At 31.3% G+C, this 12,240-nt stretch overlaps 1 protein-coding gene across 1 annotated transcript in view; it reads left to right on the plus strand.

Annotated features, from left to right (window-relative positions):
• LOC134265120 (contactin-like) overlaps positions 1-12,213 on the plus strand; it is a 30,611-nt gene extending 18,398 nt beyond the window's left edge. The window contains exons 7-25 of the mRNA XM_062747358.1: positions 277-612; positions 936-1,031; positions 1,697-1,924; positions 2,123-2,228; positions 2,368-2,552; positions 2,875-3,147; positions 3,277-3,573; positions 3,982-4,148; positions 5,337-5,463; positions 7,819-7,980; positions 8,122-8,274; positions 8,691-8,785; positions 8,990-9,088; positions 9,371-9,560; positions 9,792-9,913; positions 10,320-10,527; positions 10,629-10,744; positions 11,049-11,223; positions 11,788-12,213. Coding sequence (XP_062603342.1) covers positions 277-612; positions 936-1,031; positions 1,697-1,924; positions 2,123-2,228; positions 2,368-2,552; positions 2,875-3,147; positions 3,277-3,573; positions 3,982-4,148; positions 5,337-5,463; positions 7,819-7,980; positions 8,122-8,274; positions 8,691-8,785; positions 8,990-9,088; positions 9,371-9,560; positions 9,792-9,913; positions 10,320-10,527; positions 10,629-10,744; positions 11,049-11,223; positions 11,788-11,903 — 3,251 coding nt within the window. The 3' untranslated portion in view covers positions 11,904-12,213. The remainder of the gene's footprint in view (positions 1-276; positions 613-935; positions 1,032-1,696; positions 1,925-2,122; positions 2,229-2,367; positions 2,553-2,874; positions 3,148-3,276; positions 3,574-3,981; positions 4,149-5,336; positions 5,464-7,818; positions 7,981-8,121; positions 8,275-8,690; positions 8,786-8,989; positions 9,089-9,370; positions 9,561-9,791; positions 9,914-10,319; positions 10,528-10,628; positions 10,745-11,048; positions 11,224-11,787) is intronic.
• Positions 12,214-12,240: the final 27 nt, after the last annotated feature.

A 12,240-nucleotide genomic window follows, 5' to 3' on the forward strand; every position in this document is an offset into this window, starting at 1 on the left:
CGGTTTGTTTAAACATTTTTTTTTTACAATTATTTGACATGTAAAATGAAATCATTTTTAAAGTACATGTATTTGCCGATATAAATTAATGACATAATAATGTAAGACAAAAATTAAGAGATGTTATCTTTATTAAATAAAAAAAGGCTGAATCATAAAATAATAAGATTAAGTCGGTAAAATTTCTCTATTTTCCTTGGTGATAAATGACAATATCTACTTATAATAATAATAACTACAATAAATAAACATTTTTAAAAAAAATGCTTTTTACAGCATACGGTACCAATATAACAGACCCTTTAAAGGTTGAGAGAGCTCCAAGATTCACTCTTCTTCCCCACAACATAGTCCTAACCACTCGGTCTTACTACCCTAGCATCGAATGTATAGCAACAGGAAATCCACAGCCGAAATATACATGGGAAAGGAAAAGAGTAACCGGAAGTGTGGAAACTCTGAAGTCAAATAACGTGTACACCATTAGTAACGGCAAATTGACGTTTGATAGCACACGTCTGAATGAAACACGGGACGCAGGATCTTATTACTGTATTGCTACTAATAAATATGGATCCGTTAGAAGTGAACCTTCAAGAGTTTCTTTTGGAAGTAAGACTTTCCTGATATTTGTATGAAATACTGTACGTGTACATAAATTGGCGTATTCAAAATTTAGCGCAATTACTGGGTATGGAGTTGTTGGTATTATCATGAATTAGCGGTATATATATCCGTGCCTATATTGTATATCTATAAATGATTTCTTAGTGGTATCCATATATTAGCACATCCTTGTCTGCGATAAAGCCGCTAAAATATGAAGCCCCTTTTTTTAAAGTACATATAAAGTATGTGCTTTGGAGAGATACGATGGGATGAGATAGGAACTTAAGGTGAATGTGATAAATGAGTTTATATGAATTGTTTTGTAGGGTTAGAACAGTTCCCAAATGTAGCCCCGGGTGCTGTGAACGTTGCCCTGTATCAGGGCACATATATACAATGTAATCCACCATCTTACAAACCTGGTAAGTCATATTGAAGGACTGTTAAAGTTTTATCATAAAACTATGTAATATTTTTACTCATGCTAACATAAAAATGTTAAATATGAATGGCTGAAAATACTAGTGAAGGGATTTTGCTTTCGAATATTTCTACTCTGAATGTTCTGGATTATAGTTTAATACTTTTCATAAATACACAACAAAATTGCCACTTTTCTTTAGTATTATTTAAAATTAAAGTTTGTTAAAGTGCAAGGACGTGTCAATCAAACCCGTCCAGAAATTCGAGTTTCAATAACTTTGAGAGGAAATAAGATTTTTTATGCTAGTATTTTAGTGTGAAATGCTATTGCAATATATAAGTCGTGATATTATACAGAAAATTTGAGAAAATATTAATTTCAAATCTGTGTCTAAGAGTGAAATCTGTAGTGAGGTCTGAAAATCATTAAGAGGTTCTTACCAATGTCAAAAAACTCCCTTCTGAAGCCCCAACTTTATCACTTCTTTCTATATATGGAAGAAAAGAAATTTATGTTGACACTATGATTTAAATAAAATTTCAGTACAGAATTCTCTTTAAAATGTTGGAAATAATATTTTTCAGATCATTTCTATGCGAAAAATATACAAAGTAACTACCTTTGGTAAATATGTTAACAGTTGTTTAATATTCATGTTTACAGCATTGACATACCAGTGGATGAAGGGAACTTCTTTTTTGTTGTCGGTATTGAACAAACATTTCTTTGTGTCCGCTGGAGGTAATCTTTATTTTTCTGAGGTACAGACAACGGATGCTGCAAATTATCACTGTGTTGTGACCTTGGCCGCTCTTCCTGGAGACAGCATGGCAACCACACAACCTCCGTCTGAAACTAGTCTTGGCATGCCACTCAATGTACTTGGAGAAAGTAAGTTTAAGATTTATACTTTTCAATAGAATATAATATGATTTATTAGTACATGTACGTCTTAAAATTTAGCTAGTGAAATAATTTAAAACTTTGAGAAAACGAAAAATATTTACTATCTTAAGCTTTGGTATAAAATACTTTTATCTTTTATGCTATCTTGAAATGTCCTGATGATTTACCTAATTAATAATCTAGGTGCAGCTAATTACCCTCCACAAATCCACAATGATTTTCCTGCTGTGTTTCCTCGTATTCCACGACTTGGACAGCCTGTGTCAATTGAATGTCTGGCCTATGGAAGGTGTTCAACGGAACATTTTTTTTTTACATTTTGTTAGAATGTCTCCATATCATTACAACAATAAAATTTTCGCTAGAAAGAAATGTAAAGTTTTCTTTGCACCATGATTGTCTTAAACATATCTTTTTATCTTCCACAGACTTCCTCTTGTGTATTCTTGGTCTAGAAAAGGAGGAAAAGATATTCCAAATAAAGCCTATACAAAAGATTACAGCAGGGTTCTTGTTATACCTGATATACAGTTTGCCGACGAAGGGACGTACACATGCACTGTGAAGGGTAGAACTAACAATGATCAAAAGGATATTTTGTTAACCATTGATGGTGAGGTTTTTATGGTTTTCTTGTAATGTCCGTTTCTAGTATATAATGACATTTTTTGGAAGCTAGTGCTTGATAACATTGAATTGGTCTTTGAATCTTAACTTTTACAATTAGCTGCGGGGCCATAAAACTTAAACAAGGTCATTCTTGATCTCAGATTCACTTTTCCACTATATCTTCTTTTTGTAGAAGTGAGATTTAGACCAAAACTCAGCTAGTCTAAGTTTTATGGACCCGGAACCTATACTTTTCTTAGATCAATTTTGATCATTTTAATACTGTACCTTTCTAATGATGCAGTTTCTTGTTCTTTCTTTCACAGCGAAGCCATATTTCCTGTATCCTTTAAAAGACCTCGTTGTTGATGAGGATAGTCAGGTGACTTTAAGATGCGAAGCATTAGCAAAACCTAGACCAACTTTCTCCTGGTTTAAGGACAGTAAACCATTGGTGTCAATACAAGGAGAGATGGAAATCGTGTCAAACGTACTGACGATTAAGAGAGCACAAGTGAACAAACACAGTGGGGTATACGAATGTGTAGCAGTTAATACTCATGGGACATCCATTACCAGTGCCCAAATCAAAGTTTTGTGTAAGTACTTATAAACTAGCAATATACATTTTTTTTTACATCATGGTCCAACTACATTTATTTACGGTTATGCCATAGAAGGGACTAAAATTTCTTTAATGATACACTTAACTTGGTTTGTTTCTTTAGCTCTGAGACCAGATTTCATAAAACATCCACTTCACACAACCATGTTAGCCGCTGAAAACGGTAACCTTACAATACCGTGTGATCCAGAGGCAGCGCCTGCACCGGAAATCACGTGGATGAGGAATGGCGGCCAGCTTCCTCTAAGTGTGACAAACGGAAATCAAAATGGAGCTCAGATGCTGATAAATGGTTACCTTAAAATAGTTGGAGTTAAGGTCCAGGATGCTGGCTTTTATACGTGTTCAGCCAAAAATGTCCATGGTGAAGCACAGACTACAACTCAACTTACTGTGTCAAGTAAGTCTTCTATAGCTTCAAATTATTTTTTATAATTTTTATGCGCCTGGATCGATAGATCGGGCGTATATTGTTTTTGTCCTGTCTGTCTGTTTGTCTCTCTGTCTGTCTGTTGTCAACTTTAATCTTCGCCATAACTTTTGAACCGTGAGAGAAATTCATATTTGGTATGCATACTTTACTAATTAAGCTCATTCAAATGACACCAAGGTCAATGCATGACCATGTGACCTTGAATGTGACCTATATGCTAAAAACAGATTTTTCAAACTTTGTTGCCGCCGGGTGCATAGGTTTCACAAACACATCTTGTTTTCTATTGAAAATAAAGGGAAATTTGGAAATTAAGTTTAAAGAAAATTTTTGCTGATCCAAAGTTATTTGAACAAGCGTTTGTGTGTTTTGCAGGAGGAGTATATTTGACTCCTATACTGAGTGGCTTTCACGTTGACAGGAATGGATCCCTATTCATACCATGCCAGGCATCTTATGATTCCAACAACCTGGATTTGGTTTATATCTGGAAATTCAATGGCCAATTAATAGATTTTGAAAGGGATAGTTTTTTGAGAAAGGTGTGTAATTTTCATTTCTGTTATACTTATATTGTCTGCAGAGCAGTGACATTAAAGATCACTGTGTCTGTCTGTCACATCTAATATTTTGAGAACACGTTTTGTATTTGATTATTTTGGTATTATGGCATTTGTAAAATTTGATAGTTTTTGACCTGTTATCCTTTTACCTGACCTTTGGCCTACTCTTCTACTTGGCTTCCAAAATGGCACAGAATGCTCTAAAATACAGCAATCTGATTTTTAGACATTTTGGAAGTAAAAACTTAATTCCTTATTTCTTAGCATACACACTGGTTGTCATAATAAAAATACAATGCAGTCCATTTCACTCTAACCTTTGATCTTTTCTCAAAAAAAAAATTCCAAATGGTTAATTAATTTCAACAATTTTGAATAGTTGCTTTGGCATATAAACTACGAGACTATGAGCTGAAGACATTGTACTTTTATATTGTATGATATACAATACTTTTACAATAAAAATTGAGCTATAAACTCTAAATAGTACTTTTAGAACGGTTACACCAAAATGGACCGAGCTTCAAATAAAGTTGTTAACTACATATCAATGTCAGTAAAGACAAAATGAAATATGTAAATAAATAAACGTTAGATAAATTAACATTTTTATTCGAATAGTCTTTTAATTCAGTTTTCATTGCGCTTATTTCTTTGAGGGTTGAAGAATTTCTATTTGATATCATTCTTTATGATGAATCCTAAACTATTTCAGTCTTGATATTCGAAGATTTCTCCCTCTACACAGCTGTTGCATGCAGATAGATGTTCAATTAAACGTTAATACGGATGATAATAAAAACTGACCACTCTAAGACTTATTGATATCTTTGATAATGCCACAGCAGGGGACACATGCGTTGCTTATAAAACCCTAGTTCTTATAATCAGACATGCAAATCTCTTCAGATAGAAAAGAATTGTATTAAATGTTCTATATATGTATGAAAATACAGAAAATATACATCATGTATACTCTGTTCTCCCTTTTGATCCTTAAACAATGAAAAATATATCACTTTAGGAAAAAAGATAAGGAACATACACAAATGTTGTTAAGAACAGTATCAAAAACAGAACAATATACATATGTTTTGGGGCTAAACATATTTTATGAAGGAAAATGGATGTTTTGTGTTATTTTTAAATTTTATTTTCTTTTTTTAGGGGTCATCTGGCAGCATGAACGGACTTTTTATCAATTATGCTGATTATTTTCATGCTGGCCAATATGAGTGTGTGGCACAAACAACGATTACTCAAACCTCTATATTCACAGAGGTCACTGTTCGAGGTAATAAATATAAATTAAACTGCGTTAGGGAATAAAATTGTGTCTGTATCCGTATGTATGTGATTTCTCATTACATGTATATGTATTTAAGGTACATGGATACAGTTTCAGCGAAGAAATTCAAATTTATTTTTCCATTATATATATATATATATATATATATATATATATATATATATATATATATATATATATATATATATATATATATATATATATATATATATATATATATATATATATATATATATATATATATATATATTACATTTTATACAAGCATTTAAATGGGAAAAATCTGACAAGTTTTATTTGAATTTTAATGAAGTTCATACCGTTGACATGAATAACATTTGATTTTAAAAATAATAAAAGACAGTCCTGTTGGATTACTTTAAAAGTGTGAAGAGTGTAATTATCAGAATAAATTATTCTTTGATCAGTACTTACAATCAGTTTGTATTGTTGTAAGGACACAATTTTACAGAAAACACATGGATCCCTTGTTTATGTATATATCATTAAAAATAATTATCGGGTAATTAATTCACTAAAATTAATTGATTTTAATTTTCCTTCTGTAGATAATTGTTTTGAGTGGTATAAATTTGTAGGAGTAATTAGTGTAGACTTTGGTAAAACGATCAATTAATCTAGTTGGAAGATACTCAAGAAGCTTTTGAATTATTAAAAATAAAATTTTCATTACATTTTAGATGTATACTCTTCATATATTCTATAAAATTAAAAAAAAGTTGTTATTACTTTGCATTTACAAAACTCTTTGTGAAATTTTATTCCAAAATAACGACAAAACATATAATAGTTGACAGAAGAGTTAAAATATATACATGTACTTTATAATGCAAAAATGTATTTATTTTATCGAATATTCGAATATATTCGAATACTCCTACTCGAATGAAAATATCAATTATTGACAATTTTGACATCCCTAATATATATATATATATATATATATATATATATATATATATATATATATATATATATATATATATATATATATATTATATGATTGAATAATTTTCAACTCTCTGATTGGCTGAGATCCAACTATGCTAGAAAAATACTACGTTGTATTGACCTGCACGTGACGTTCCAGGTCAATACAAGGATTTATTCCTCTACATTGATCTAAAAATAGATTGGGAAATTCCAAATTGATGCAAATTGTTTTGGAAATCTATTTATATGACTATGCTTTTTTTCATGTCAACAAAACATATATATTTTAGAGTGAGGGTGGTAAGCGGGGATGCAGGATTCCCCCCCCCCCCATCCAACACCTTTTACTGAACAATTTTTTTTTTACTTTTTGGCAGTCACTTTTCCCTGATAATACTCCTTCCTTTCAAAATATATTCTATAAAAAAGACTGACATTATATATTCTTTCATGGCAAATAAAATTGATTAAAAAAAAGATCAAATTGATATGACTGGTAAGGTTTATTCACATTTTAATTCTGCTTCTCTCTTGTATTTGGCTAGGACTTAATAAAATGCAGACAAGTAATGAGCTGTATCATTTTATCAGTGAATCATATAATAAAACAATTATTGCTGTTTTTTCGGTCAATACAATGATTTAGCCATCTTCGAAGTACAATATTCACCTCGCCCTTCGGGCTCGGTGAATATTGTACTCCTCAGATGGCTAATTCATTGTATTGACCTCAAAAACAGCAATAATTGTATAATATACATACATACAAATATTCAACTAAGGTATTTATTCTGATCATCAAAAATTTGAACTTCATTTGTCGAGATACAAGACAGATTTAGAGCTCCAAAACCTTTGTTATGTTGACAGGGTCTGTGCCATGTTTTTGTTTACATAGGTTAATTATACTAATACACGTTCGATCAAAGCATATTTTTTAAATAAAAACGTCAATTCTAAATACTAGTACTATCAAACAATATCTAGTGATTTGCTGAATCTTGTTTTGTTATATGATATTTTCTATATATAAACAAAACCAAGGCAACGGCCTTGTTTATATTATGAAGAATTTTAAGTTCTGTATCTCCTTTGTAAATCAACAAATGTTGTTCAAATTTTTTGCTAATCATTAGAATTGCCTTAGTTAGGAATTGTAAAACATCAAAATTGGTTTAAAGGCATTCAGTTGAAACTGTGTTCATGTCCCTTTAACAAAAATGTAACACCATTCATTATAAGAAAATACTCTTTAACAATAGTTGAGATGGAATTTCGTTTCTGATATTTCTAAAAAAGAAAATATACCAAAACGGTAAATGAACGTCATTCTAAGAAGTATGAGGACAATTTCTTGATCTTTATCATATTTTATTCTGTCGACAGGTCCTCCTGGTATTCCTGGCGTGATTTATAGGGTGAAAGGATCTGAAACGCCTCACTCCGTAACTCTGAAATGGACCAAGCCTCCGGACCATGGATCACCAGTACTTTTTTATTACATCGAGGCACAAACCGTCCTGAATTCAACATGGCGTCTTAAGACCAGTGAGTCAAATTTACAATAAAAATCTAACACAGGAAAAAGAGATGCAGAAAAGCAACCTCGAAAAGGGTTAGAGAATGTGTGATTAAAGTTTAAAGTTAATGTAACTGATAATCTTAAATTATTCTACTTATTGCCTGCAGGGATTACAGAAATGGATTCATTAATACCTGGAAATGTTGATGTAGACAAAAGACAATACACGGTGGCGGGATTAATTCCATACAACAACTACCGCTTCCGGATTTATGCCACAAATTCCTACATTATACCAGGAGAGAGAAGTCGCCCAACAGGTATATTTTACTCACTGAATGTGGATTTTGTTACTGCATTCGAATATTTTTTAATTTTAAAAAAGTGCCCCTCTTTTTGCAAGATTCTTTGAAAATATTCTTAATATGCGAAAAAAAATGACGATTGCATTTATTTACCACAGTATTGTTAAGACATCATGGAAATAAAAAAAATCGTTATTTAAAATACAATGCATATCATATAATTATCTATAAAACGATGTGTCTAAACAACACACTTGTAAATGAGTTAACAAAAATATTATTATATGGCTATCTGTAAAGTCTTTGATTTAATACATGTTCCTCTTGTGATTACCATTGTCTGTACTTACTTCCTGTCGATGATCAAAATTTTTAAACACAAAAATACCGATTTAGGATATATAGATTTTGATTGCTTGTTATGTTTTCAGAGGAAATAAACATTCCAGGTGCCAGACCAATAGTTGCCCCCGAAAATGTGGGAGGAGGCGGGGGAAGTGTCGGAGTGTTGTCTATTACATGGAAGGTAGGGATGCTTGTTTATCTTAATTCTCACTTTTATTGAGTTTTGTCAAATACAAGATATATAAAACAAAAAAGTAAGATCACTTGCACTAAAAAAAAAATTCAGACAGTATAAACAGTAATTACCTTGTGTAATTTGTTTTTTACTTTACACGCTGCTTGTTTGTGATCACATAACTGTGTTCATTCATTTGGCTAATTTCAGATGTTATCGGAAGAATATAAAAGTGGACCAAACTTTGTGTACTATGTTTACTGGAGAAGAAGCAGAGAAAGCGTCATAAATGAAAATGAGTTTCAAATGGTATACCGTTAGTTGTATACATGGCATTGAATTAATAGGGGGAAAGGAGATAAGAAAAGAAAACCTATATGAGCAAATAAGAGGAACTGAAAACGTCTCAAAGTGTGCCATCTCTCATAATATCACCTTATTTATATGTATCCAATTATAGAAAGTCTGTTTGTGCCAAGATGGTCTAAAATAAGGAAAAATAACAAAATTGTAGCAAACTTTTTTGGTCGTGAGTATATATTGTTATAGTCTGGTACAAAAGAAATATTTTGTCTCTTATTTTCTGAATAGAAAAATTTTTCCGAATCGGATAAACTCTTAGTAAGGTCTAACAGGAGTGATGGTATATATGCCACCTATACCGTGCCATTACCGTCAGACGAGTTGTATTATCTTCCATATGACGTTAAAGTAGGAGTGGGAAATGCCTTTGGGAGAGGACCGAATAGCTCAATAGCCATGATATACTCCTCAGAAGGAAGTAAGTTTTTAAAGAGCTTCTAAAGCAACATGTACAGGTATGATGCAAAATAAATGGACAGATATCAATGAATCATTTTTTAGATTGTATACTTTAATAAGTTTAACCAGAAATAAACAAGAGATTCTTGTCAAATATAAAAATCTGGATACAGAAAACATACATTTGGTTACATTTGTTAACGATTTATCACTTTTGAGGAAAATACAACTTCCTCTTTTGTCAATTTAGTTCCACTTGCACGACCAACGAATGTTAATGGTTATGAAATAAATTCAACGGCTTTGTGGGTATCGTGGGATCCTTTGGAAAACACCCGAGAGAAAGCGAAAGGTTTCATCAAAGGATACAGGGTAAGGGAGCTTCCGTTTCTATCCATAATTTATCTTTAAACTGCATTAACAATATTGATTTAGAGTGCTTTGAAAGTAAAGGATTTCGAAAGGATAGATACATAAACAAGGATCTTCTCTCTCGGAAACTTGGAAAAAAAAATCTCTTTTAAAAGCAAAAATAATTTTGTTCTAAAGTTATTTCTCAAGTTTTATCTTAGAAACATTGTTATTGAAATATCCTAATTAACTTTTAGGGTGAAGGATTTTCCAAAGTCCTTTATTAGAATCCATGTTACAACGCTTGACTTTATCAATCACAAAGAAAATGCGCATATTCTATGACCATGCCTGTTTCATTCCACATCACAATTAAGTTGCCAAACATATATTTGAATGTTGGGAGGATTTTCATTTTTTACTACAGATAACTGTTTATGTTGAGATGGTGGATGACGATACAAGCCAAATAACGTTTAAGAAAGTTGTTACGTCATATTATCACGGACAAATGTCCGGAAATAAGGTCATTGGTATGGAACCCAATACGGACTACTGGGTGACCGTAGAAATGTTCAATTCGGCAGGTCTCAGCAATCCAAGTGAGCGACAGCGACTAAGCACTTGTCTCTCCGGTATGGTTTATCTTTGATTTTTGTCTTTGATGTAAATTGTATAAATGCACACACATAGATAGATTTTTGATTAAGCTTATTTGACTGTCTTTTTCTGGTAGCACCGATACTATATCCAGAGTTTGTTAACATTATGTCACACGGACCTAACAGTGTGTATGTAGAATGGAGAGGAGTGTCCACTGGATTGTTTGAGGAAACGCTATGGGGCTATAAGGTATTACAGTAGAACATGTTTCATCCGAAAATTTCTGGTTCCAAAGAAATTGATGGCTAGTTAGAAAAAACCCTGGACAAGCTAATATTAAACAATTGAATTTATTAAAAAGAAAAGAATTTAATTTACATTGCAAGAAGCAAAATTTTGGAATAAAGAACATCCGGATATAGACAAGTTTTACTGTATTTATAAAAGAAACAATTTTTTAAAAGTTTGTCCAAGAATGATGCTTGGAGTCATTTCATTAACATTTTTATTTGTAAATTTATTTAATGAAGTTTTTCTGTTACCTATTTATCAGATGAGATACTGGTTACAAGGTGATGATATCCGGACAGCTAACGATACCATGACAGGAAAGGAAACACATGGAGTTATTTACGGTATACAGAGAGGATACGTGTATTCCTTACGTGTGCTAGGCTTCAGTAAAGGAGGAGATGGAAAACAGAGTCCAACAAAGTATTTTACTCTAGGCAAGTAACCTTTTAAAGAGCATAAATTTTACTCTTACAAAAATTTACTACAGTAAACTATTAATAAATGGTCCTATAATATTTATAAAGAGAAATGGGATTTGGTTATTGTTCCATATAATCTTTTATTTGATAAAACAAATATACTATAGAATTAAATTTTTGCGAGCAGGCATTTTTACATAGAAATTAAGTTTTGAGAATAAGAATACAAACAAATGATGAAATTTTAGGAATAATATATGAATACACTATTATTATTTCCTTTAAATACCAAAATTTTTAAAAAGGACTTTGAGATAAAATTATATATATATTTTTGAAAGTCATCATAAAAATTAAGTAAAACCTTTAATTTACTATAGTTAAAACTTTGACATCCTTATGAAATACATTAAATTGTTGTGATTTGTATAAAAATAGGTTTATATACACAAATACACGAATATTTATATTGATTAATTACCAAAAAAAAAATATGAATGAAAGAATAGAAAAATATTTGTATAACAATATACTGATTCCATAGGTGAGTGCTATATCTCACGGGTCTTTTCTTTGCAGGAGGACTTGTTCCAGTTGATAGAACAATCTCTGAAATTCGTGCAGCAGGATCAAAACCGAGATTATCTTTTCTATTCATCTCTGTTTTCATATTATTTAAGTGTGTCGTGTTTTGAATCTCCTAACATTATGTATGAATGCTGAGGCTGATTTGACTGAAATCTATTGTTTTCTGAGTGAAATCCATTGACTATATCATGATTGTAAGATTTGTTAGGGTCATTTGATTACTCACGCATAATGACTGTAAAATATAACGGTTTTAATGAGGCCCTTGGTGACATTGAACAAGTTGTTTTGCTTTTAAGTAAATACTAGCTTGTAGTAATGAGTTTTGTTTTGTACTTTCATAGTTTTCCCTATACGTATTCTTTTTATCATTTATCTTTATTTTTTAACATTGAATGAGCATTTCTGTTTTTATAAAAATGATTTTGCAATAAAACAAATATT

This window comes from Saccostrea cucullata, unplaced genomic scaffold (genome assembly GCF_032062105.1).
Source record: "Saccostrea cucullata isolate Sc308-1 unplaced genomic scaffold, CSIRO_AGI_Scuc_v1 ctg1888, whole genome shotgun sequence".
Classification (NCBI taxonomy): Eukaryota; Metazoa; Mollusca; class Bivalvia; order Ostreida; family Ostreidae; genus Saccostrea; species Saccostrea cuccullata.